The 26,705-nt window shown below is 56.6% G+C and overlaps 1 protein-coding gene across 3 annotated transcripts in view; it reads left to right on the plus strand.

The window, feature by feature from the left end:
* Positions 1-780: 780 nt before the first annotated feature.
* The window catches only part of Kif26a (kinesin family member 26A), a 36,366-nt gene continuing 10,441 nt past the window's right edge, over positions 781-26,705 (plus strand). For 2 of the 3 annotated variants that reach the window (XM_029484876.1, XM_021179103.2), the window contains exons 1-5: positions 792-979; positions 1,292-1,534; positions 11,867-12,292; positions 18,024-18,214; positions 23,730-23,919. In XM_029484876.1, the coding sequence (XP_029340736.1) occupies positions 938-979; positions 1,292-1,534; positions 11,867-12,292; positions 18,024-18,214; positions 23,730-23,919 (1,092 nt within the window). In that variant the 5' untranslated portion in view covers positions 792-937. Of the gene's footprint in view, positions 980-1,291; positions 1,535-11,866; positions 12,293-18,023; positions 18,215-23,729; positions 23,920-26,705 lie in introns of all 3 variants that reach the window. The other variant, XM_021179102.1, reaches the window with a different exon arrangement.

Consider the following 26,705-nt stretch of genomic DNA (forward strand, 5'->3'; position numbering starts at 1 on the left):
GGGCCGTAGTCCCCTGCGACCTCAGATGGTGGTGACATTTGGGGTCTGACTTGGGCGAGAGCAACAACTGGTCGCTGGGGAAGAAGGGAAACCTCCGGGTCGGAGACAAACAGGCAATTAATTCCGGAGCTAACTCTCCATCTGCCAGGCCGGCAGACAACAGGTCCCGTACACCCCCAGGGCCAAGCCGCAGCGCTTCCTCCCACTTCGCAGGCGGCTCAGTGTGCAATCCACTTTAAGGCACAGGCGCGGCTGCAAGGACACTTCGAGACAGTTTGTAGCCCCTCACTGCACTTCTTGAAACACGACCCTCATCCATGAGAGACAGTTGGAGCCAAAGCATGGCCAGACAGACTCAAGTGCTCTGGGTGTTCTGGGGAAGCCGTTGGCCCGGGTCCAGCACCTTTCATTCCCCCCATTCCCCCCCCCCACCCCCACCACCGCTTTCGTGCTGTGCGACCTTGGGCAAAAGCTTCAGTTTTCCCGCTCGCAAAGTGATGAGAGTGTTGGGTGCCTCCCAGGAGGCGCACTCCATCCTCGCTCAGGAGGGACAGAGGCGCATGCGTGCGCGTAACTTGTGTCTCGGCAGCCCCCACCGCCCCTCCCGCATCAGCACTCAACTAACAGGTTGGGGGTCCTAGCAGTAGGCGGGGCCGCAAGGAGGAGCGGGACCCCCGCCCACTTGGCTCTGCTCAGGATGGGGGCGGCGCTCTGGCGTCCCGCCCCCTTCCCTCCCCCTACAAGCTTTGGCCCGCCCCCGCCCCCGCCCCCGCCCAGCCTGTCCCGGAGCAAGCCGGTCGCGTCCACAGCGTGCTCTCTGCCACTCGCCTGCTCTGCCAACTTCAGAGCTGCAGGCCTGGCCATGGGGGTGCCCCTGGGCCGGATCACGTAGCCACTGCACCCCGAGAGCCAACGCGTCCCTTCCTGCGACCGTGCCATGGTCGGCCGCGGCGCCTCCTTGTGTGCGGTGCAGCCCGCGGTACGCAAGGCCCTGCTAGGAGCGGGCGGCTGGGCTCGACGGGCACCGGGTTCAGAGCCCAGGACAACGATGATGCTAGCGGGGTGTACGGCGCCCTCTAGGGGTGGGGCTTGGAGCGGAGCGGGACGGGGCCCCGAGCGTCGGGCTGGGGCTTCTTCTTCAGGGACTCCTGGCGTTGCATCCAGGGCCCTAACTTTTGTGCGAGCGAGGCTTTAGGGGCGTGAGCGACTGGGTCTGTAGTCGGCCGCATGGAGTCCCGCAGTGGCGCCGCGCGAAGGTTTGGGCTTACTGTCCCATCTCCAACCCCCGCAGGTGGCTGAGTGCGGCCCGGCTCGAGAGACCCCGCCACTTGAGGTATCCCCACGCAAGAGGCTGCCCGCCGGGCTCGATCAAGACCCATGCAGCAGCCGCCCTGCTCCGGAGGGCGCTGGGGCCAGCGCTGAGCAGAGCCACTCGGCCGGTGGGGGCGGGTGGTGCCGCCACTGCCACACGAAGCTCGTGGAGCTAAAACGACAGGCGTGGAAGTTGGTCAGCGGGCCCGGGACTCCTCTCCGGGTAAGTGACCCCTCTTCAGGCCATATCTCAAGCAGGGAAGGGCTGGAACTTGGGAATCTTTGGGGCTGGGGCTGGGGTTGGGGCTTAGAGCGTGGCGAGTTCATCGTGCCCCCACCCCCACCCGGTACCATAGTCTGCAAGAGTGTGTGTTGGTGCACCTCACCCTAGGAGGCCTGCTGCGTGTCATAGGGGGTTGGGTAAATTTCTTTCCTAGCCACAGATGTCCCACAGCTGGAACCAGTCTGTGTTTGGGAGGGGTAGAAAAGGGGAAGACGGGGACCTCACTCAGGGCAGGGCTTGTCATGGTGAGGCATTTTGGGCGTCTGGACATTGGCATGCCTGTATAGAGAGGGCATAAAAGGTGAGAGAGTGGGCCCCTTTCTGCACCCGGGGGCCGTGCATCATTGTCCCATACTTACACAGTGTCTGTTATGGGCCTATGCCCTGCCCTGGCTCTCTGCCTCTGGGGCCCAGCCCTTCCATGTGGGTAATGACTCTTGAGCCTCGGGGTTTCCCAGGCTGCAGCATGGCAGGCAGGCGCTGGTGGGAGAGGAGTCTACTGGGCTTTCCGGCCAGTCTTGCCAGGCATGTAAAGAACTGGAGTATTGTTCCAGGGAACAATGGTCTCTGGAAGTGTGCAATGCAGGGGTGTGGGGGTCTCCGCAGGAAGCTGCTTCTGACCTTCAGCCTTAGTGAACAGTCCTTGGGAAGCGCCTGCAGTCCCCATCCTGTCCCAGTACCTCTAAGGAGTGCTGTGGTTAGGAGGAGACCCTGGGTTTCCTTTGGGTCGGGTCAGATATGGTGGATGCCAGTCAGGTGTGTCTATGCTGGGCTCCTTTCCAGGTCCCCTGGCTTGTCTGTGGCGGGGATGTTAACAGCCTCTCAGACCAGCTAGATCTGTGGGCCCGAATGGGATGGGATGGCTGACCATGGGTGTTGTTTGGCTTTTGTCAATGGCCTTTGCTGAGCCCTGGATCGTAGAAAGCCTTGAGGATCTCAGAGAGGGTCCTTGGGATATTCTCCTGAGGCCCTTCAGGAAGCAAGCTGATCTAGGAGGCGAGCTGCCTCCCCCTCTGACTGTGCTGCTGCCCAGGTCCTGGCCGACTGGCCACTGATGGATGGGGTCCTAGTAAAGGAAAAGCTGCGGTCACAGTAGTGAACTGGTGGGGTTGGGGGCCATCAATGGAGGCCTGTGGTCTCCTCCTGCAACACACTGCTGCCCCTCTCCACGTTCCTGTGTGTGGCTTTTGGAGCAAGCTGCTCCTCTGCCCTACCAGTTAAGGCTTACTTGACCTAGCCTGGCCCTGGTGGTGGGCAAACCAGGGTCCTGGCCAAGGGTTTGTGTGGCTTTGAGCATCTTATCTACTATGTGTTTTGTCTTGTTACACGAGGAAGCTTCAGTCTGTCCTGGGAATGCTGTCTAATCTGTGGGGTGCTGTGCTCAGGATAGGAACGCTTTGCTCTGGAAAGAATCGAATGCCCTGTGGCACACGGTTACTGCTGGGGTGTTGCCAGTGTGGGCCACAGGGAACTGCAACCATAGCCCTTGATTGACCACTGTGTATACACACACACACACACACACACAGTCTGCTTTTGAGGTAGGGGGAATCCTTCTGGAGGGCAGATGGGAGACACAGTGATCATCACAGTGGGTGGTCTTTGGTAGCTCTATTCTCCAAGGCCAAGGCAATGCTAAGAATTTAGGGTGGAGAGCTAGGATCCTCCAAGGGGGTCTACCTCTTAATTCATTGTGGGAACAGGAACTCTTCCGGGAAGATAGCACTTTACAGCTTGTAGCACACACATCTTATCTTTGTGGGGGCTGCTGGATGGAGGTTGAAGCTGGGACCCTGGCCGGGTGGTTAGAGCCCTGGGCTTGGGGACCCATGTCTAATCTCAGCATAAGAAGGAGGTGTAGGGGCAAGGAGACAGCCTGGTAGCATTCTATGCCTGTGAAAAACTTGCCACCATTAACTTCTGGCCTACCTTTCTCCTAGCAGACACCCTCCTGGTAGGGTCTCTCAGAGCCCTTGGCTGGTCTCCTCCTCTGTGACACTAGTCACCTGTTGCCTGCCTTGCATGAATGTAGGGCAGCTCTGGTTCTGAGGTGGGCTTGAGGGTCATCCTCGTTCTGGACCTTTGGGTACTCATGGCTGTTGGATGCTGTAATTGGAGCCCACCTGGCCATCACCCTGCTGGGGTCCCTTTCACGTATTCATGTCCATGACATCTGTTTGGGGATTGTGGCATAGCACCTTCCACCAAAGAGCCAAAGCCCAGGCCTTTCTTTATTCTGCTGTCTGAGTGCCTGAGCCCCATCTTTTCTGTGTCTAGTCTGCTATGGTGAAGCAGTCATGGGTTCCAGCAGACCCTCCCTTTACCTCTATCCCAGTCCAGGGTTCTACTCGAAAGCAGTAGCTTTGCCAGGGCAGGCGGATTAGTCATGAGTAAGTGCTTGTTAAACAGCTGAATGGCTAGACTTTCCTTTCAGGCCTCATGCACGGTCACCCCAAAGGCTGCTGGGCTGGATTCTGTCTGTGTGTCCCCTAAGGTGACGGTCCCAGAGGAGGATAGCCCTTCTTCCCTACAAAGGAAGTTTTGCTGTTGCTTAGGGGCCACCCCAGATGATGCCCCGAGAGTCACTCAGAGGTGGTGACTCCTCCTGGCCCAGTGGTTCTTTGGTTGTCAATACTGGAGCTGAATTGATGATTCCCCAATGGGAAAATGATTGACTCTCATTTAGGTCTTTGCAGGGTTCCTGCTCATGGACCCAGTTTCATCCTCCTGCCTCCTGAGGCCTTTGTTTCTTTGCTGCGGCCTCTGCCTGCCTGAGTGGAGCTGTGCACAAGGCTGCCAAAGGCTGAATCTTTTGGTGCTGGTCCCTCTATCGCTCCCATTCCCATGGAGCCTCCAGATCCACAGGAGACAGCCCTTGAGGGTCAGGGTCAGGGCCTGGAGCCTTCCTGCCATCCCCGTGGTTTGGCATCAGGGGCTTGGTATGTCCTCATTCCGTCTTGACACCATTTGTGGGCATGTCTTGGCCCTTTCTCACTGGGTTGCCTTCTGCATGGAGCAAGCCTCTGGAAAGGCAGGGCCTGCATGTTCTGGCTGCGCAGGTCCCAGCTCTGGTTGCATTGTGTTTTGTGGGGAGGTCAGACCGTGCTTGCCCCATGACAGGCTGTGGCCCTGGATGACCTAGGGCTGAGGTTAGTTCCTCTGATTCGGAAGTTGCTCCCTGGGATAGCTAGCGCCCCCCCACCCCCACCCCGCACCCACTCAAGGCTGCCACCTTCCTTGATGTTTGGAGCCAGGCCCAGTACGTGCCTGGGGCCTTGCAGGGTGGGGCCCTGGCGTCAGCACCGTTTCCCAGCTGAGCCCAGGTGTCAGCTAGGGGAGGTGTGAGAGGGGTTGGTGCTCCCTGGGGCTGGCTGGCTGGTGCTCAGATGATGAGGTGACTCAGCAGGGAGGTGTCCTTTCCAGGGGCTGGACTGGAGGTGCTCAGAGATTTATGCTACTCTGGGGTCCAGGTGGGACCAGGAGGAGCCTGGTAGCCCCAGCCTTACCCTCTATCTTCTGCAGTTTCTTGGATTGGCTTCTCCGTTTCTCTCAGTGTATAGAGCATTGAATAGTTCTCTTACAGCGTCTGTCTTTCTTACCTGTTTTTGCTGGCCTGGAGTTTCCAGCATTGGGGTGGGGATGGGGTACTTAGGCTTAAGGGTGTGGATGCCCCCACCCCCTTTGGACTTCTGCTGGGGCAGTGTTGAAGTTGTTGTTTTACATACCTCAGGTGCCTGGTACAAGCGTCCTGTCTTGAGGGTGTGTGTGTGTGTGTGTGTGTGTGTGTGTGTGTGTGTGTGTGTGTGTGTTTGTATGCATGTCTTCTGTCAGGAAGGCTGACGGCCATACATGAAGTCTGGCAAGAACTGAGTGGTCGGTGGCCTCACTGCCCTCTCATGACAGGTGACAACATGGGGGCGAGGAGGCTGTAGAATTCCCCACACTTTGAGTGGCTCGGTCAAACTGAAGGGCCTTGCATTGATTTGGAGTAGGTAGGGTTCCGGTTCTTGTCTTGTCTTCATTGAAGGTCCGGTTTACTTTAACCCGCCTCACCGTAGGTCTCCTCACTCTAGACAACCTACCTCCTGCTAATGTTCTCTTAAGGGAAGTGGTCGTTCCTGTGTGTTCAAGTTAGACTGTGTGTTAGTCACATTGTTTTGTTTTTAGTTTACATTGTTTCACTCCTGGAAGTTGCCACACAGTCTTTGTGCTCAAGGCCCCCCGAGTGAGCGAGGGAGCCTTGGCCTAGCTTCTCTGTTTATTTGGTTCACATCATGTGGAACTTGAGCAGTGCAGGGCAGGTGGGTAAGACTGGCCTGGCCCTGTGGGTGCAGCCAGGTGGGTGTTCTAGCCTCTGCCACTGCTGAGTTCAGTGTCTCCTTTACCAAGGCCTCAGCTTCCCCATCTGTCCCTACAAGGTCCAAAGAGGAGACACCTTTGTTCCTGGTTTGGAACCCTTGCTCTGTCTCTCAGTGGTGGACCTGCAGATGATTCTCCTGGACTGCCTTTCAGATGCGAACCTCTGTAGTCAGGAAGCCCAAGGCTGTTTGTTGGGCAGCTGGCTCCCTGTGAGAGGCCCCCAGCCGTGTCTAGTTCCTGCCCCGTGGTAGCATCCTGCTCGGGGTGGGGGTGGGCAGGCAGGTTTTGCAGGTCCCTGTGCTAGTGGACTGTTAGTCATGTGTGGCCCAGGGCCAGGCCTGCTGTTGGCTGGACCCAGAGTCAGATGGATGCTTCTGCAGACGGTTTGCTTGACCTTTGACTCCGGCAGCAGGGTCAACCTGAGCTGTCTCCGGTTTCCGGGTGGAGCGTGCCACGCTGGATCCTGTGCTCAGGGGCCTGATGGCTGGGTGGGCTTCCCACTGTCCTGTTGGCCCAGCTCTGCCGCCTGGCAGCCCAGCCTTGGGTTCCTTCCTGTGCGTTTCATGGGCTCAGCATGTGTGGAACTCCAGAGGCTGCCCTAAAGCCGACTCAGTGTTTTTGTTTTCAGTGCAACCATAAGGCCTGCCTTGCTCTTGTCGGCCTCTCCTCCTCTCTCCCCATGCATGCTCCCACAAGAGGAAGCACACAGAGCTCTGACTCCAGCTTCTGATCCCCAGCCCCAGAAACCTGATATGCACAGGCTGAGGGGGCCGGGCTTAAAGGGAGGATGGAAGGGGTGAGGCCTGGGGGGTGGGGACCCTAGAGTCAGAGTTTCAGCTCTACTGCCTGGGCTGTGTGGCCTGGGGTAAGTGGTTCAGTTTCTCTGGCCTTCCCAAGGAGGTCGACCAGGTTGTTGTATGTAGAGGTGGAGAGGCAGGGCTTTGTCAAGTGTTGGGTGTTGGATTCTGGGTGATACCAGGGGCCTAGTCTGCCTGCCATTTCACATCTGTAGGGTGATAGATGGGCAGGGACGGGGTGGGTCCTGCCTGGCAGGTGATTTGGGCTTGATGATATGGGTGGGCATCTCTTATAGGGTCAGAACTCATCCTTTCCTATAGGTACCCTAAGACCTGGTGGCACCCTAAGACCTGGTGGGGAGAAGAGCTTCCAGGTACAAGCTGGAAGAGTGGAAAGACCAGAGCACCCCAGACAGACTCCTGGTACTGGAGGCTGCCTGGTACTTTAGCATGCTGCCTAAAGAACTCTAAGCATGCAGGCACATAGAACTCTTTTCCCGTGTAGTAAGGGAGGGTATTGGGAGCCGCCTGAGTCCATCACCCGCACCTGCCTTCTCTTCCAAAGTCTGCCTTCTCAGCAGAGTGCCAAGGGTCTGGAGGGCAGTGCTGGGCAGCCGAGGCCTGCAGCACCTACAGATTACACTCAAGCCAGTCAGGAAGGCTCGAGTGTAAACAAGAGACTCAGCATCGTGACTATGACAGAGGTGTGTCTGGAGCTCATGCAGAGACAGTCATTGGTGGCAGACAGGGTTGGAAACCAGTAAGGTAGCAGTTCTTGAGGGTGTCACGGATAGAGCTGCATTCAAGCCCTGGGGCCAGGGCTGGGATTTGGATCATCTCAGAAAGTCTTTGCTGAAAGCTGTAGGCCAGGAATATCCCCGTGAGGCAGCCCCTGTTGGAGGGTGGTAATGGCCACCTGCATGGGGTGGTCTCTAGGACTCCGCCCAGGGACTGGATAGCGGGGGCCTGATTCAGATTCTGCACATATCCCTTTCCAGGTGACTTTCAGCCTCTTTGTGCTCAGCCGTCTCCAGAGGCATAGGCAAATCCCATTTGTGGTCCAGCTTCAGGAAGATGGCTACCTTAATCTGGCAGTGAACCTGCTGCAGCCTCGGGATGCTTTGCTGCCTCATGGTCCAGTGGGGGAAACTTTGTGCTTTGTGTAGGGACCATAGCCTATGCTATAGAATGAGTGTCCAGAAATCTAAGTCAGAGGATATAAGGTATGCCTCTTCAGGTTGGGTCCCGATTAGCCACTGTGTCCCATAGCTGAGGCTGTCAGTGCCCTCCAGGTCTCTAGCATCTTGTGGTGGGTTCTTCGCGGAGAACAGGGTGGCTATTGAGGGGAGAGGCTCTCAATGAGGGAGTCTGTCCTGAAGCATCCAGCTGGGCGTCTCCTGGCACAGGGCTATGGGTGGTGTGCCGGTCGGTGCTGGGTGGGCCGGTCTAGCAGCTGAGAAGATAGAGAGGGGTCTGGGCCTCTAGTGAGGTGCCTGGTAGGGTGGAGCAGCCTGGGTGTGCCTGCCAGTTTCCAGGCTGGAAAGTTGAGCCCTGGACCACCCTGCCAGGCTGCACGAGACACAGGAATGTCCTCGACAGCAGGCCACTGGGAGTCTCTTCCTGGACCTGTTGTCAACTCCGGAAACAGTTGCTCTACAGGGTCGGTCATAGCCCAGAATGCTTTGTTTGGGAAGGAAGGGAGGTTGAGGTAGCAGGCACTGTAGTCCTAGGTTGCTCACACTCGCCTGCTCCCTCCCTTGTCCTTGTGTGGTGGTGCAGTGTGGGACACCAGGGTGTCAGGCACTCTAGGCCTGGGCTTCTTACCTGCCCTGCCGTGGGGGCTGGGATCCCCTTGGCAGAAATGGGTGATTGGCAGCAGGACCCAGAGAGAGTCTGTGTTTGCCCTGACCTCTGGGTGAAGCTTGACCAGCCCTGCAGCCAGGGTACCCCTTTCACCCCTTTCATTCTCCCAGGAGAAAATGGAAAGATTACTTAAAGCAACTTGCAGACTCCAGAAACAAAATAAAAACCGAAAAGCCATCATTTTTTAAACAGGAGGCTCCCTAAAACCCACCGTGTGATGGGTGGGTTGTGCACAGTGCTAAATTGAATCAAATTAAGAAAAATACTTTCCCAAGCACAAGTAAAATATCTGTTTAATTAGACCATAAAGCGGAAATTAAAAGTAATATTTTGCAATGGAGTAATTACTGTCTATCTGAAAGCAATGGGTTTCGAAAGCAACAGGCCCAATGCCTGGGGATTCTGAGTTAAAATTCTGATCCTGAGCTAGGACCCCTGGGGGCTTGGGCTCCTGGACACGAAGCTGCAGGGGTGGGTAGGAAAGGAAGCCTGGTCCTGACAGTTCCTCCTGGACTTCCCTCTGTCCCCGCTGTGTCCTGAGATCCTTACAGCTAGAGGAAGTTCAAGCAAGCAGGGTTTGCTGGTGGCTGAGGGGGCAGGGCAGGGGAATCTGGTGGCTTGCCACCTCAAGGCCTTTGTCCGATCTGAGTGAGGGCCTTGCTGGAACAGTGTGTGTGTGTGGTGTGAATGTGTGTGTGTGTGTGTATGTGTGTGTGTGTGAGAGAGAGAGAGAGAGAGAGAGAGAGAGAGAGAGAGNGAGAGAGAGAGAGAGAGAGAGAGAGAGAGAGAGAGAGAGAATGAGAATGTGTGTTTTGTGGTGTGAGTGTGTGTGCATGTGTCCCCTCCCTGGAGCCCTAACTATACTATGGTAAGCTCAGCTCTGCTCACTCTCCTCTATTCTCCCAGCTGCTCCCGGAGACAACGGCTTGGGCTGATTGTGAAGGACCCAGCCCCACAGTGGCTCTGCTCTCTGTGGGCCTCAGTGCTGTGGGTCACAATCCCCACGCCCCAGTCCAACTGCACCGTAGTGTGTTGAGTAGCCTGGTCACCCTGTGTGACCAGGACTGGAAAAGTGGCCTAAGGTTTTAGCCCCGCCAACCCCCAGCGTGGGTGGGTGGTGGTGAGGTGGTGGTGGTGGTGGTGAGGGGTCAAAAACGTTGACTTGGCTACTTCTATGCTAGCCCCAACCTGGGTCCTGGCCCAGGGCTCTGGCCCACTGGGAGCTGATGCAGCAGGGATGGGGTGCAAGGCAGCTGTTGGGAGTAGGAAGGCCTCTTGCCTGAGATACCCGGAGCCGGAGCCAACAGCACAGATGAGCAAATGACTTTTGGCCACCTTCTCAGTGGGGACCTGAATATGGGAGTCCCCCCCTCTCCCCCTTGGTTCCCGTCCGGTGCTTGAATGGACTTCTGCTCTTGACGGCTGGTCAGGCTTCTCGCCCACTCTCTGCCTAGCTGTGTTGTTGGGCCTGGTGGGCCCTCCTTCCTTGGCCCAGTCCTTAGGCTTAGCTTTCATTCTTGCCTCTTGCTGTGGAGAGGGGGATTATTTCAGAGGCTGTGGCCCCTAAGACAGGCAGAGGCCTCCAGGCCTGTTCAGAGGGCCCAGAACAAAGGGCAGCTGGGCCTGGATTCGGGGCTGGAGCCTGCGCTGGGCGGCCCCTTTCAAAGCGAGCTAATGGCTGCACTGGGCCACACTTCCTTCCCTTTGTAGCCTCCTGCTGAGTGGAAAATCAGAGCAGAAGAGTCAGACTGGAAAGAGGCCAGCCTATCCTCCCCTCCGCCTGGGCCTGGGTCACTGGCTGGGATCACCCCACCCCAGTCTCCAGCCCTGTGCCATCTCTGGGGACCTCTCGTGCCCTGCAGGGTTCCCCCTTGTATGCTTGAGCCTGGTGAATTCCAGGGGCATCAGCTAATGGCGACCTGATCTGCCAGGCACTTCTCAGCCTGGAAACCATCCAGAATTTACAGAGTAGTCCATAAATCAGGCGGCTGGCATGATACGGGGTCTGACAGAGGGCACTCTTTTATCTGCCTTGGACTCTGGGTGAGTGGAAATGGGGCCAAGGAGGAGAAAGACCTTAGTCATGATAGGTTCCCTTGCCTCTCTCACCTGTATTGACTGCTTTGGCCACAGCCTTCACTGCTTTGAGCATTATGGGCACAAGTGACCAGCCCCTGGGCATGCTGAGGAAACATGCATTTCTGGGATAAATGAATGAGACACTTTTGTGGGATGGATGACTTCAGCCGTCTGGCCTGAGAAATGGGTATATCTGGGAAGGCTGCTGTATTGGAGTCAGGTGTTGTGAGAAAACCCTCGGAACCTGTATGGTCAGCTTAGTGTGTGGGAGTACCTGAAACTGGACAGAAAGGAGGCCAAGGCTGGAGCTGGTGGAGTGGACCGCTGATCCTGGGCTCTTAGGGTGACAGCTGTAGCTTCACTAGGCTGTGTTTGTTTAAGGGACTGTACTGCGTGGGCCTGGACAGGAGAGCAGGGAATTGGATCAGGATAGGTGTTTTGCCCTAGTTAGGTCACTCTGAGCCTGGCCCAGCCCCAGTCTCTCTGTGGGAGGTGTGTGTGTCCACATGCAGAGTGCCGTGTCCCTCCCGGGAGGTATTGTCCCTTTGGGGGGTGTCCTCCCTCTGGGTGGGAATGTCATCCTCCCGACCTACAGCCTGCTTTGAGGGTCCTCTTCTTGCCTGTCTCTGGACAGTGTCTCTGGGCACCCTTTGCTTGGGACAGTGAGCCATGCACGCCGTCCCTGCTGCTGTCAGGGTTAGAGATGACCACACTCACTCTGGGGACTTTGCTAAGAGACACATCCACGCTAGTACCCTGTCTCATTGTGCTCTCAGCCTCTACCAGGGCTGGCTGGAGACTGCAGCAACAGGGATCGGACCTCTGCCCCATGAGAGAAAGCAGGGGGAAGGGAGCCTGGGGTCTGCTTTTGGCCAGCCTCTTGCCAGACCCTGGACCAGTGCCTTTACCCACAAGCCGGTTGTCAGGGAGCCACAGACACATCTTGTTAGCCGTGAACCAGCGTGGTTAATGATGGTGGGGAGGTGGGTGGCTGTCAAGGGCACAGGGAACCTCACTATTAACTCTGATAATTACCTTCCTGCTGGGCTCATGCGGATGAAATAGTTTGGGCCATAATAATGTTATGGATGGTGTTGCTCTGGCTACAGCCTGGGCTGAGGGGATGGGCTCCCTGTGTCCCTGAGCACTGATTGCTGTCCCTTGCCATCCCCAGGATCCTTGCCTCTCTACCTTGCTGCTTGACAAGCTCCCGGCCTCTGGGGTTCAGCCAGCATGCCGCCCTGACGCCGAGAGCCGCTGTGACGTATGCACCACGCATCTGCACCAGCTCACTCGGGAAGCCCTGCGCCTGTTACAGACGCCTGCCAGTCACGAGGACCCCGATGCTTCCCGAGGAGGCCTTGCGGCTCCCAGCCCCAGGGACCCACCTGGACCCGTGGGCCTCATGGGGAGGCAGCCCCCTGTGGGACCTGACAGGAGGAAGGCAACGGCTTGGCCACCTGGCCCCAGCGTCCAGGTGTCGGTGGCACCAGCAGGCCTTGGGGGAGCATTGAGTACAGTCACCATCCAGGCCCAGCAGTGCTTGGAGGGTGTGTGGAGCCTCTCAAGGGTCAACAGCTTCTTGCCACCCACTTGCCTGGTGAGTGTTCTGAGTAGGTGGGCTACTGGATTGCAGCTGACTCTCTTTGAGGCTCCTGACCACGTCTGGGTGCCCTGTAGCGTGGTATCAGCAGGGCCCACTGCAAGCCTGGGGGAAATCAGGGATGCTTTTGGCTAACCTTCTTAGATCTTCTGTGATGCTGTGGGCGGTTGGAGGAACCAAGGACTCCTGAGACCAGCCTTGTCTGGTCTTGGGTTTAGAGAGGACACCTTCCTTTCTTTGAGAACCTGCTACGACAGGCTGTCCTCAGAGGTGCAGCTTGGGTGGCATAGACTACACCGTGGATGGAAGACAGAGCCTAGACTGCACAGTGAGGTTCACAGTTGCTGGCATTGGTGGTTAGGTTGAAGGCCTGGCTCTCCTTAATCCATCTCTGAAGTCCCTGGCCAGGAGTGGTTTTTCTGGGGCATTGCCTACGTGCACCTCATCATGTCTCTTGTAGTCTCTTCAACTTCCCGTGTCCCCAGTTTTCTACCTGGTTCAAGGAGTCCCAGGGTGGAAGCTGGGAGAGTCATGCTGTTGGCCTAGAGGTTTCCTCGGGTGGGTAAAACAGATGACTTTGACTGGACCCTGGGAGAGCCTGACACCATCAGGGCCCAGCCAGCACTCTGCATGAGCCCTGCTTGACTCTGCCCCTTCTCCAGGGGCTTCTCCAGGGCCACCACTGAGGGCACAGCCACCAGCTTGTTGAAGACTTAGCCTGAGGGCCCCCACAGTGCCCAGCAGGAGGGCAGTGTACTTTGGATTTGTTGGTCTGAGCCCCCCCCCCCCGTGTCCCTAGTGGGGGGAATCCTCTAGGTAGAGAAGGTGTAAACAAATCTACCAAGATTGAGGCACTGTCTTTATGGGAGGAGAGGCAGGAGGGAGGCGGGGCGTGAATCGGGGCAGGGACAGACTGTTGTGGATCATGTGTGCCTGGCTATGTGGAGTAGTGCTCCCCCCACCCCTTTGCTCCCTTGGCTGTTGACAACAGAGGATCCTGTAGGTGTTGCTAAGGAATCCTGCCTCTGAGGTAGAGTTTCAGGTGTGCATTTCAGGCACACAGTAGCCAGCTATGCAAGCTTGGGGAATTGGCAAAGTCCCTGAGGTGGGATGGTCGGCTCTCACCCTTGGTCTGTGTGTCCAGTGGCACTTGGAGGAGACGGGCAGAAGGGCACAGAGACCCCAGAGCCACTGGGCAATGCTGATATAAGCTCCCATGTAAGGAAGGCTCCTCCCATTGTCTTGATTGAAGGTCTTTCCAAGGTGGGTGCAACTTACTGGTTGGACTTTGCTCTTGGATGTGGGCTGTGCTGAGAATTCTGCCCAACCTGGAGCTGGTGCCTGGGCTTTTGTTCAGGGGCTCATTTTTTGAGGCCATCTGTCCTTGGGGTTGGAGTATCATGCTAATCATGGCCTAGCACCCTTCCCTTACCAAACTGAAGGCAGGCCAGCTGCTCTGTCCTGCTGGGGCTTTGACCCAATAGCTGGGCTGCTTGAGGAGTGGGAACAGAACCCAGGGGTAGGGTGCAGATGCCCCTGACTGTTCAGGCAAATTAACAATTCCTAGAGGAGGTGACGTTGAACTGGATCTTAAAGGAAGCCTCAGGTGACATGCTCAGACCTAAAACTCTGATCCCCAGGGGTGTTGGGTGGCCCCGTTGATTGACTGGCCATAGCCTTAGGTCTTAGCAGACATGGAGCGAAGCTCATGCTGATGGTCTTCATGCTTTGGTGTGGTGGTGGGGGAGGATGCCGGGAGGAACCGGTCAATGGCTTTTGGTTAGGCAAGCTCGACCATGGCCTACATGCCATAAAACGTGGGTATTTAAGGCCCCTGCTTCTCATTGCACATTGATTGTGTTCGGGAAAAGGTGGGAATGGATTTATAATTAGAGGACAGTCCTGGCAATCAATAGGGAGATTATTAGAACCATAAATAGAACTTTAGGCTGCAGTTGAGGCAATGTCCCTTGAAGCAGGGTGTCGATCACTGATGATCAAGTACTGCCTGGGCGCTCTGCTCTTAAACACTTCTGGAGAGAAGGGTTGTGAAGCTGTCACAGATGGCTGGTGGCCTTTGGGGCCATTCGGTGGATTGGTTCCCACAGGTGGTTCAGACAGCCTGGCCCCTGGTGTACAGGAGGAGGAGTGGAGGGCCGGGAAACTGGTCGACTTAGGCAGGATTGGTCCCTTAGAGGGGAGAGTATGACCTATGGCTCCCTGGGCCCTCTGGAGCCACTGGCAAGGCCTGGGAGAGTCTAGGTGCTGAATGTGTGGCTGGGGCTGCCCTGGGCTCTGCATCTGGGTGTTACTGTGTACAGTTGTCCTCATGGCCCCAGAGTTTCAGTGGCTGGGGAAGCTATTGGTGTACACAGCTTTATTTAGCCCAAGCCACAGGCACATCTCACTTGGGTTTGAGGGAGCATCTCCCTTGGAGGAGAGTGCCCTGACAGGAGTCCTGGGGCATACAAACATCAGGTAACATAAATCTACCCTGTGGATGGGTGACAGAGCCTGGAGTGACACACTCCCGGTGACACACTGACAGGTACAGGTGAAGGATGTCCTCTGAACCTCCACTCCCATCAGCGACCCCAGTGAGGCCTGGCTCTCCTTAACTCTTGCTCAGAGAGGGGCCTCTTCCTGGTTTGCCATGGAGGGAGCATCCGTTGCTCTGGCGTTCCCAGGGGATTGACCCTACTAGTCTCTCTCTAGCAGTGGTTCTCAACGGGTGCATCGTGACCCCTCTGGTGGATCCTTTCACCGGGTTGCCTGAGACCACTGCTTATCAGATATTCACATTACGGTTCGTAACAGTGGCAGAAGTTCCTTGGGAGTCACCACAGCGTGAGGAACTGGATGAAAGGGTCACGGCTCTAAGGTTGAGAAGCGCTGCTCTAGACAGTCAGGCAGAGAGACACTGATGTAACAGATGAGGAGCAGCCTCCCATGTGGTCTCCTCCATGCCAGCTTGTGGAATGCCCCACAGTCAGAAGCCCCCCCCCCCCCCCCCCCCCCCACCCCCCCCCCCCCCGCGGAGGTCAAGAAACCTGTTCTGATCTTATAGCAGAAGCTCCGGGACAGGACTCAACCTCCTGACCCCTTGGTTGGTTTGAGATGGCACAGTTGACATCAGAGAGGCCTCAAGGAGCCGGGGCTCCCCTCGGCACGATGGTTGATTGGCACCGACCTGGGGGTGCCTGCTTGCTTCCCACTTGGGTCTGTGCAGAGAGCCTTCCCGTTGCCTGTTGTTCATAGAAACCTCAGTAGATACTGAAGGTGGAGAACTCCCTCTGACCTATAGCCTGACTGTGGATGCAACCGTCCTAACGTTGCTGACGCCCCTGTCCAGGCCTCAGTTTACCCACCCATGTAGTGGGGGCTGGTGAGATGGCCTCCTCTTTCGTGTGAAGGCCCAGTGAAGCTGCTTCTGTGATGTGGGTGGGCACAATGCACTGAAGGTACAGGACTTCCCACCTTATGCCAGGCCCTGGAGGCCTCTGGGTAATGAGGCCAGAGGAGAGGAGCAGGTGAGCAAGAATGAGGAGGTAACATTCTCTATAGGATGCTAACCCCCTCAGGTATACACTTGCCTCACGCATAGCCTTGAGCCTCTGTCTCATCCCCTCACAGGAGCACCTGACAGGGTCCTGATGGGGGAGGGAATCCTAGGTCCTAGAAGGAGCTTCCCATGCCAGAATCCCATAGACGCAGAGCTGGGTTCCAGAGATCAGCCGACACTGGGCGAGTCCACTTAGGTCCTGCGGTGTCTCACCTCCGCGTGGGCGCCTTCAGGCTGTGATGGAGTCAGGGTTTTCTCTGTAGCTTCCCTTGGCCAGGGCTGGCCTCACGCTCTCCTCTCTCCATGCTTTTCCTTCGTTGCTGCTGTGTGCCTCCATCACACTTTCTGTTTGGCTGTCCACCCGCATCCTCCCCGTGTCGTGTTGTGTCATGTCGTGTCGTGGTCCCTCCCCCTCGCCCACACCACCGCTGCTGTGCGCTCGCTTTGGGACGGCTTCTTTTGGCAATGTCCAGGCTCTCTGCTTCTGGCGGGAATTGGCAGTGGCCGTCCTGAGGGACGGAGCCGTGTTGTCATGGCAGCTGGTGGGACGGTGGAGCCGAGTCACGTGCGGGACTCCTGAGACAGGTCAGTGTGGGGAGGACCAACGAGAGCGGCGCAGGTGGGTCGGCCGGTGAAAGGCCCCGGTACCTCTGTAGATGCCTTTGGGTGGCTGGGCCTGTGGGAGCGGGTAGCAGGGCCACGTAGGGGATGGGGCAGCCGCTCAAGCCCCCCCCCCCCCGCAAGGCTTCCTGCTTCCGTCCTCAGTGTTGTGGGACCCTGGGCACAGATCTCCAGCGCAGCCAACACAGACAGAGGAGCTAACTCTAGGTTAGCTGTGGGCTGAGCACCCCTCCTCCCCAAGTTCCTGACCCTGGGCTCTGGCTGCTGTGTCCAGTAGATGCTCAGTCAAATCAGGCTCTGCTCCAAAGGACCCAGACCACAGATCGCCAGCCTTACAGCGTGTACACTGACTCTCTCCTAGGCCGGTTTTCCCGACTAAGCAGTGGGGGTGAGGGAGTGGATCAGAGAAGAGGGCAGGCCAGGCTGGAGTCTGAGGCATGTTTAGGACTGTTGTCCTATACACCTATACTTGCAGCTGATAAATGCTCGGTGCAGTGTCCAGTAAGCTCGGCTATGGATCTTTCAAGTCCTGGGGTACTGGGTGCTGCTGGGCACTAGGAAGGTGCTGGGCTGGCACTGGCTCAAAGCATGGGGTGAGCTTGGGACTCTTACAGGCAGAGAGTGTTGTTCCATCCCCTGTCTGGGATTTAGAAGCTGGGTCCTTCAGGGGCTGAGCAGGGTGAGGCTTTCGCTGTAAGGAGGGTAACTGCCCTGCTGTGGTAAGGTCTCTGCGTACATGGTGGCTCGTTCTACAGAGGTACCACACCTGGTCTCAGGGATGCATCCTTTGAGAGATCCTGGTAATATCTGAGCTCATCCCAGGGTCACCTGTGCCCTCGCAGCCTGGGGATCCCAGGCTTCTGTCATCTGGGACACAGGCCATATTGTCAAAGTGGAGAGGGTATTTTGGAGCTCTAGGGGCCTGGGGCTTTCCTGGAAGAGACCAGCTGCCTGTCCTTTCCTGCTAGGGCTTGAGTTCCCTCTGCCCCGAGAGCCCGAGGGGCAAGTCAACAGCATGTGAAAGCTGTCCTGGGGACATTTAATTATAGCTGTGCACCGTGCTGAGGCCTCTCCCTCTCTAGAATTTATTTTAGCTAATTAGTTGGAAATGCCAGAGTTGTATTTCAGATAGTGGAGTGTCATACGTTATCATATGGGGGACAATTAGCGCTCATGCCAAATATTTATTGTGGTGCCTTGCGTAATTGTACCTCTGGGTGCTCCCAGATGGCCCAGGGATGAGGGCCAGAAGAGGTCTGTCTGCCTGACCTCTGCGGTCACTCCAGAACTTGAGAAGAGCTGTAGAGTCAGCCCCAGGTGGGGTCTGCATTTTCCTCCGTGGCTGGGGTAGACCTATCACGTGCCCTGAGCTGGGGACAGGAGTCCTGGTAGATTGCCTTGGAGGCTAGGCCTTTAGTCCAGGCTCCCAGTCTCTTGGCTGTGATTTCCAGTCACATAGGCAGGATTTTGCAAGTGAGGGTACTCAGCCTGGGGTGATGGGTTTGTCACCTGCCTGTTCCTCACGCCGATTTCTCCTTCCTCCAGGCTGAGGCAGCTGTAGCTGCGGTGGCTGTGGCCGACACTGTCCGAGACTGTGCTCCAGCAGCAGGCCCTGAACGTATGTCGAAGGCGTGGGGCCGAGGGGCAGCATGCACTACAGCCCTGGTTACCCCAGCCCCAGGCACCTCAGCAGGGGGTTCCACAGGCCCGTCTGCAGCGGCCTCTTTCTTTATAAGGTAGGTCCTCTGGGGTCACACAAGCTGCAGCATGTTGTTGGAGAATGGAGGCCTTGATCTGTTCTTGGGAGAAAGAACCGTGGCTCAGTTGATGGAAGTGTGGGAGCTGCGAGAATCCCGGCTGGCCTCCTGGGACACTTTTCAAGGGTACCTGTCTAGGGCCCACAGTTTCCGTGCATAGAAATGAAGGGGCTACTGTTTGACTTCTCCCCTCCCGGATGCCTGTCTTGATGTTGTAAGATGGTGTGGTTGTGGTCCTCTGGCTAGAGGAAAAGAAGTACTTCAGGGTGAGAACAGGACCCCCTCTTCCTGAGTTTGGCCAGCGGGTGGGTGGGGGAGCCTAGCCAGTGCATGGGTTGGAGAGAGTTTCCCTGGCCCCATGGCAAAGCCTCTGGTTCTGCAGACCCAAGGCTGGAGTCCTGCCCTCATCCAGCAGCCTGAGGGAACAGGGATTACAGGATGTAATCGCCATAATGAGAGGTAATGGCAGCCAGCTGGGGGTCACTGTCCCATTAGCAGCCCGAATGGGCGCTGATAAGCTTGTCTGTATCACGCTGGGCAGAGGCTGTCTTATCAGCCCTGGTCCGGGGGGACTTGAGGGCCTGATGGGGGGCGTGACGGGGCATGTGATTAGGGCATTGTTAGGGCTGGCTGATGAATGCTGCAGTGCAGTGTGCACGACCTCCTGTGACTGATGCGGCCTCAGCAACCAACCCAGCCAGATGCAGACAACCTGCCTAGGACCTTCCAGATGGGGACAGCCTGTCTGGGAGCCTCCCTGTGCCAGGAGCAGTCAGGCTAGGGTCTAGGGGGCTGGGCACGAGGGGCTGATATCCGGCCATGTCCTTATCCTGCTCAGTCCTGATTTCAAGGGCCTTTGCTTTGAGGATTTGGTGGCCTGTGTGTAGCTACACTCCTGGCTTGGTACTAGGTAGGAGGTTTTGAAATGCTCAGATCTATTGAAAAGTGTTTACATGGTTGTCGTCCTGAGTCTGGATACCACCCAGCACCCTGATTCTGAGGTGCCTGAGGAGGGTCTTGACACAGCGTGTGTGGTATGTGTGCCCCCCCTCCCACTGGCTCATTAGCCACCCTGCCCGGCTGCAGGCAGCAGCTGCTGACTGCCTTTTGTCTCATCCCAGGCTGTGGAGGTTCCTCTGCCAGAGCAACACCCTGACCTTGGAAAGTTACCATAGAAACAAAGAAACAAGTGGACTTGGGTGGGGGCTGGAGGCAGGTTTCCCAAGGCGTGCAAAGCACACACACACACACACACACACACACACACACACACGTGTGGGGTAGGGGTGGGTGGGAGTCACTGTGACTATCAGTGGCTTCCGGACCTGTAATGTGTGGCCTCTCAAGGGTCGGGTTTAGGGTAGGTGCTTCTGCAGGTGATATCCAGCAGGGCTGAGATTGCTACTGGGAGGCTCGCCCCAATGAGCCTTGAAACTTTGTAACCACTACCTGGCTTTGTGGGTAAGGGCGAGGCATGGAGTTGGAGAGGGGATTGCCCAGAGTGCACCAGGAGGCAGTGGACCTCCGCCCCACCCCACAGCTTCTACTGAGCAGGTGCTGTGTTCACGCTCTGATCCTGGACAGTAGGAGTGATCCTCGCCTATCCCTTGGGGGTTTCGCACCATGGTATATAGGGGTGTGTGTGTCTGGAATCTGTGAAGGTGGCCCTTGGATGAAGGTCAGGTGAGAGAGTTGCCTGCCGTCCGGGAGGGCTTCAGGGGCTGAGGAGATGAGGTGGCAGGGGCATCTATGCTGTGCGCAGAAAGCAGGGTGAGCTCAGAGGTTCAGGTTCTCCAATCTTACAGTCCCCAGCGGGGGCTCTGCACTTGGCCTGACTGCTCTCTGCAGGCTGAACAAGCAACTCAAGCCATCCTCACCCACTTCAGTGGGCCATGCCCACATGAAGAACACTGTAGTCCTAAGGGTACCCGGGAGCCTGGGAGTTGGGGGAGGGGTGGAGTAACATCCGCTCCTCTGGACCCACGGTTAAGCACTGACTAGACAATACCTGCCCGTCAGAAATTTGAGGCCACACTCCGTAGGGACTACCGTGACCCTGACATCCGTGTCCTAAACCCTCTTAACTGCTGTGCAACTTGCAGCCTCCCCTCTCTCTGATGCTCCCATTAATTAGCACAGCCCACCTGCCTAGCTGTCCTATTGCCCTTGGTAAATATGGGATACTCTGGCACCCAGAATCTGGCTATCTTGAGAACATCTGCTGGGGTAGGCATGGGTCAGAGAAGCAAGGTCCTTCCTAGCCTCTGTGGAGCCCCATGCCCCATGTGTCTTTCTGGACCTCCGTGTGGGCCAAGCTGGCAGAGGTGCAGAGACTCTGAAGCCTGCAACCAGGTCAGAGGACTTGGCAGAATGGTCTCTCACTTGCTCCAACCTCTGGGTAAGGTCCTCGGGTGACAGCAGCCCTGAGAAACAGCTGCCTCGGTGGCAGCTCCCTTTAGTCAGGTCTTGAGTTCCTTTAGCTGTTTGACCCATGAGGAGCTCCCAGTGAGCACTCTAGGCTCTCATGAGGCAGATCCTGCAGATGGCAGGTCCGAGGTAGTGAAGGAGGCTCTGTGTGTGGCTTTGTTGTGTCCGCCAACCCCTCAGTTTAGGGAAGCTTTGGACTGGCAGCAGCTGGTCACTCCAAGGGAGCAGGCTGCATTTCAGATGCCCAGAGATCTCAGTGCTAAGCCCAGTTGCCTCTAAAGTACCTTCCTCTTGGAAAGAGGTAAGTTTTCTTTATGAGACAAGTTTTGTTTTTCTTCTCTCTGTTTTCATGAGTCAGTGACCAGAGAAGTGATGGATCTTGGGTTTGCTTGCTGTTCAGGCTGGTGTTCACAAACTGAGCCATTCACATCCTCAGCAAAGGTGTGTGCCAGGCTTCCTGTGAGCTCAGGAAGTCTCTGGCAAGAGTGGTTCTATAGACGAGGAAGCTTAGGGCTGGGGTCTGCATCGGGGCATCGGGGCAGGCTTCCTGGAGGTGGTGTCCCTTGAGGGTGCGAGCTGTTTGGAAGCCCTTGCCTTTTTTCTTTCCGTTTCTCCATCAGAGGAAGGCTGCTCACATCTGCTCACTCCTCCCTGCACACCCCAGGGCCCCAGGGCTGCCACTTCCTAACAGCATGGTGGTCTGAGTGGCCCTGCACGTGATACCCTATTTTTTCTTAGCCTTGGTGAGACTCGTGTCTTTTATGTTCTTGCTGCTTAGAACCCAGGTTTGTATCTTTAACAAACTGGGGTCCTCGGGGTCGGTCCTGACCTCTGGGACCCCTAAAGTCCCTGAAAGCCAAACCCTGGAAGGCTTGGGAGGTTGATGGAAATCTGTCCATGTTCATCCCAGACAAGGTACTTGTCCTGGTCCCTTTGTCAGAGACCTGCTGAGTGGCGCTTTGTGAGTGCCGAGCCATTAACCAGGTTGGGGGGGGGTGTTGGGCCTGTTCCAGCAGCTGCTGGCTGCCACTCCTCTGTTACTGCAAGTTAGATCAGACCTAAGAGCTGGCTGCTGCAGGAGGTGCCCAGGTCAGCTGATGCCTGAGCTGTCCTCTCTGGCTTCTGAGGAGGCCACCAAGGGCAGGGTTCTCTGTAGACCCAGTGGCTTACCCACCGTCTTGTTCCAGCTGTCTGGCCTCTGCTGGCCTCTATAGACCTCGAGGTATGAGCGTCCCCCAGAGCTGTCTTTAAAGGTTGCACTCTGGCCGTGCCTGACCTATGGGAAGGCCCGGGGGCCAGACATAGCTGTAGAGAACTGGTTCAGAGTGGATGTGCCTTGGCCTTCTGCTGACTGCCGGCCAGTGTAGACATCTTGAGGGGCGGGGAGGCTCTCACCACACCCTCTAGCCTTGGAGAATATTGGGCAGCCCTCATGTACTGTCTCCAAACCCTAGGAACAGGTTTTCTTTGCACCCACTTATAGGCAAACAAACAAACAAACAAACAAACAAACAAACAAACCTACTCCAGGAAGTCTTTTTTTTTTTCCTACCCAGCTGGGGAGGCATAGATCTTATATTAGGCCTCAGCCCTGGGCAGTGCCAGGCAAGGGGGTCGTGATTCCCCTGCCCTGATCGTACTTGGAAATAAGACTGCTTTCGGAGGCAGGACTGGGCCTTTTTTTTTCTCCGGAGGCTGTGAGGGTGGGATCTGGAGCAGGGGCTCAGATAGGGAGTTGGGAGGCATGAAGAGCCCTGAGCTGGTGCAGGCTCTGTCTGCTGTGGCCTTTCCCGGCCACTGTCTATGCCCCGTGACCCTCACAGGAGTAGTTGGGGACCCTTGAAGCCTTGACCTTACAATTCTCAGTATACACAGTGGTAGGTAACAGTGTCCGCCTCTCTTGCCCGTGGTTTGCCGTGCGTTACTTCTGCAAAGGAGCTGAGAAATTGCCATACTTTCTCACAAGACTCATTTGAACCTTAAAATGCAGGCTCAGGCAGGTACTAGGCAAATACTTAGTGCACCCCAGGGTGCAGGTGCCACCATTGGCAGAGACCCTGGGCTCTGAGGCCCAGGGTCTTCCTGGGCAGGAGACCCCCCACTCCCTACTTTGCCCAGTCTGCAGCACACGAGCGCCTCTGTGGCTCTGTTAAAGACTCCGCCATGCATCGTAGATTACTTTTATTTTCTGTGATGACACCTCACTAGGAGGAAGCTGTCCCTGGGGTCTCTTAAAAGACAACTCCTATTAAAGACGAGAGGAGTTATCAGAGCACCAGCAACATGGTGGGAGGTGCCAAGGGGGCCCCAGGCTCTGGGCTCCTGCATGTTGGATCCTTCTGAGGAAGAAAAAAAATGGGACCTGACAGGCCTAGAGGGATGGGTGTGGGGTGGGGGACATTTGGGGGTGTTAGGGAGAGGTGGAACTGGTTAGATAGCTTCTCGTCCTGGTCACCTGCCCCCACCTAGGTCTCCTCCTTTGGAAAGTGGTGACAGACCCGGGGAGCGTGGCTTAGCTTCTTGGTGTGTACAATATAAACTCCAGTGATATTCTTGGGTCTCTGTGTTGGAGGTGTGGGTTGGGCTGGGTAATTTTCGTGGTCCACAAGCAAGATAGGAGCCTGACACTTGGCTAGAGGACTTTCAAGGGAAGGTATATTGGGAGACAGTGGGGACAGCTGTTGCAGGGACCTGGGGGGCTGCAGGAAAGCCCATTCCAGGACAGACACTGGACCCTCTATCCCTGGAATATGGCCAGCTTGAAGAAAAGTATGGATAGCTAGGATTGAAGCCTGTGATTTCAGAGCTCAGCACAGAGTAGAATATGGTCCTATGCCTACATGGACTGCCTGCCTCCTGTCTGACCTGTGGCCCCAGGCTAGGACCCCACTCAGAAAAACGCAGTTTAGACTATGCAACTGTAAGAATTTCTGGCTGTTTCCTCAGAGTGACTCTCCACATGGCTGATGGAGTTTGAGATGGCACAGCCTGCTATGGTCCTAGGCACGGTGACAGAGTGACAGAGGTAGCTGTTGGTACACCCTAAGCACCCTCCTCTCCTCTCCAGGGCTGCCCAGAAGCTCAGCCTGGCCTCCAAGCGCAAGAAGCATCACCCGCCGCCTGCGCCCTCCACCCGAGGCACGTCCACTTACCCCACCGACTTCAGTGGCTCTCTGCAGCTGTGGCCGCCCCCGGTGCCCCCCTGCCTGCTCAGGGCTGCCTCCAAGGCCAAGGAAAACCCCAGCAGCTTCGGAAAGGTAGATCCCACTTAGGCCCTGTGCCTGGATATGGGGAGGCTGGAACTCCTTGATAAGATTTAGGAGATAGAAGGCTCCACTAGGGCCACACGGTAAGCCAGTTGGCAGAGCTAAGGACGGGGAACCTGAGCCTCTGGGGTGCAGTGCCCGGAAGGGCATGGGGAGTCTGTGGAGCTGTGAGAAATGATGACAAGAAACTTTTCCTCAGGTCCCAGGGGCTTGTTCCAGGATAGCTGTGTGGTGAAACTTCTGGGCTTTGGGGTGCGAGCAGATCACTCTTGCTTACCCTTGCCGGATGCTGTCTTGAGTTGGGCTGAGCAAGGAGGGGGTGGGTGGGCCTCCTCAGCGTTCCTGAGTCACTTATCCAGGCAGCCTGGCCAGATGGAGTTCAGACCGAGGCAGCTGAGGTCTGGGAGGGGCGTGAGCCCTGGTTGGCTCCAGAGTTCCCCACAGGGTTCTGATTTGGTTCCTATGGTTGGTGCCTCCCTGAAGGAGAAGTTTCTGTACCCCAGGATTAATGGGGTGCTCCTGTGGCAGGAGTATGCAAGCCGTGCTTGTGTGAGGTGGAGAGCCAGACTCTCAAAACCCTTGCAGAAGGCCTGCTCCGAGTGTGGTGTCCCCTCCCAGCCATCCTGAGAGGAGTTACAGAGTTGGGCCTGCTCGACCTTGCCCGATGCGGCCATCCCCAAGTTGGCACTAGCCCTGCGTGCTTGAGTCCTGCACACATGGTCAGCACTGGCTACTGGGGGGTAAACTCCTAACCAGGTACCAGAAAGGAAGGCAAGTGTTTGCAGCCTTCCTTCCCGAAGAGGCAGAGCCCCAGAGGAAGGAAGAGCTCTCCAGACAGGGCTGTCCAGAAGGGCAGCTGCAGTCGAGTGGGAGGGCCTGGGCCTCCTTCGGGCCCAGCTGACTTCACTCTGCACCCTTTTAGCTTCTTGGGCAGCTTTCATTGCCCTTCTCTCAGAATGCTAAGTGGTGGCTGGAAGCCAGGACTTCTGGATCCTCCCTTCCCCTGGGATGGGGCCACACCCCATGGTTTCCTCAAGGCAGTCTGCCGGAGTTAGCCTCTGATGGGGCGGAGTGTGGGAAATAGACTGGCGTGGGGTTGAGTGCAGCAGGCATCTGGCATGGGAGTCACATCCACGTTCAGCGTGGCTAGGAGTGCCGTGGCCAGGCCAGGAATGTAGAGCTGACTCTGAAAAGCCTCTCAATTCTGGACCCGCCTCCAGATGTGTGGATCTGAACCAGAAACCTGCTCCTACCCCAGGCCACTCTATTGCAGTGGTGGGTCTAGTTGGGCAGCTCAGCCGTCTGGGTCTTTCTTTGCAGGGTGAAGGCCTGTAGAGTTGTTCAGCCCCCCACCCCCGTGGGCGGGGCGTGAACAGGGCAAAGGCCGCCTGCCCTCTTTTAGGACAGAGTTCTAGGTGTCAGGTAGCTGCACCTGCCTCTGTGCCTACTCTGTTGGGAGGAGGGGTGTTCTTGACCCTCCACTACCTGTGCCTGCCAGTCCTTGGCTGTCCCCACCTTTCACACTGGCAATGCTTACTAGATGAGGCTTCAGCGCTGTCTAGTGAGAGGAAAGGAGGGAGATGGGACCCAGGCCTAACTGACTTGAACACTCCAATCTCTTCTCTACCTGCCACAGCTCTGGGACAGACAGGTGGTTCCCATGGACCAGGCTGTCATGTTTGAGCTGTGTGGACATAGAGCCAGGCTGAGACCCCCGAAAAGGCCAGGACCAGGACCAGCCTGGTCAGTTAGCCTGTCTGCCCACCTGACATCTCTTCCTCAGGGGCTGTGGTGGTAGCAGGGAGTGTCTGCCTTAGGGCTGGTGGCGTAAGGAATCCCATTCAAGCTCCTTTAATCCCAGCACTCGGGAGGCAGAGGCAGGTGGATTTCTGAGTTCGAGGCCAGCCTGGTCTACAAAGTGAGTTCCAGGGCAGCCAGGGCTACACAGAGAAACCCTGTCTCGAAAAAAACAAACAAATAAACAAGACTCCAAGTGACAGCTCTTCTTTACTGTCACTGTATTTGGGGGCCTACCAGGTCTCTCTCTGCCGCTTGTGGGAAGCCTTCAACCTTCTTGCTGCTGACCCTGGACCATTAGGGACTTCCCCCAGAGACCAGGTGTCCAGGCCAGCAGCCTGTTAACCAGCCCCTGTCCCCCATACCTCTGTACCCCTCCCGGGGCCCTAGGTGCTAATAGCACTGATGTCACATCACCAGAAGCGCCTCCTGAAAGGCGTTTAATATTGCCACAGAAAAGAAGTTAGATTACATTCAGTGTCTGACATTAATGTGCTACTTAAGGTAATTCATCATACTGTGGTATTAAAAAAGACATCTCTGGTGTTGGGTGCTGAGTGGCGCCCCTCCCCCCTTCCCCAGATCGGTCCACCTCTGGGGAGCTAGAAGCCCTGCTTTTATGTTAAAAAAAAACAAAAACAAAACGTGCTTCCCTTCCCCCCAGCGCCAGCGAGAGGCGGCTTTGTGATATCTGCACATTTGGGGGTTGAGGATGCTCTTGTCTCCTGAGAGACCCTGTCATTTCCCTGAGGTAATGACAGGTTCTTTCCAGCAGACAATGGATGGGGGCAGTGGGGGGCAGGCTGGACGAGATGCCCTGCTCGTTCCCCTCCCTGCCTGGAGACTCGGGATCAGTGTCTGCTCAAGAGGCATTGGGAGAGACGTCAGAGCCAAATCGTAGCTTCTCCAGGCCTCTCCTCCCCGCTAGGCAGCCTCTCACATCTCCAGAACCCATTTGGCTCCTGAAGTGGTGAAGAGTT

Source organism: Mus caroli, chromosome 12, assembly GCF_900094665.2.
Source record: "Mus caroli chromosome 12, CAROLI_EIJ_v1.1, whole genome shotgun sequence".
Taxonomy (NCBI): Eukaryota; Metazoa; Chordata; class Mammalia; order Rodentia; family Muridae; genus Mus; species Mus caroli.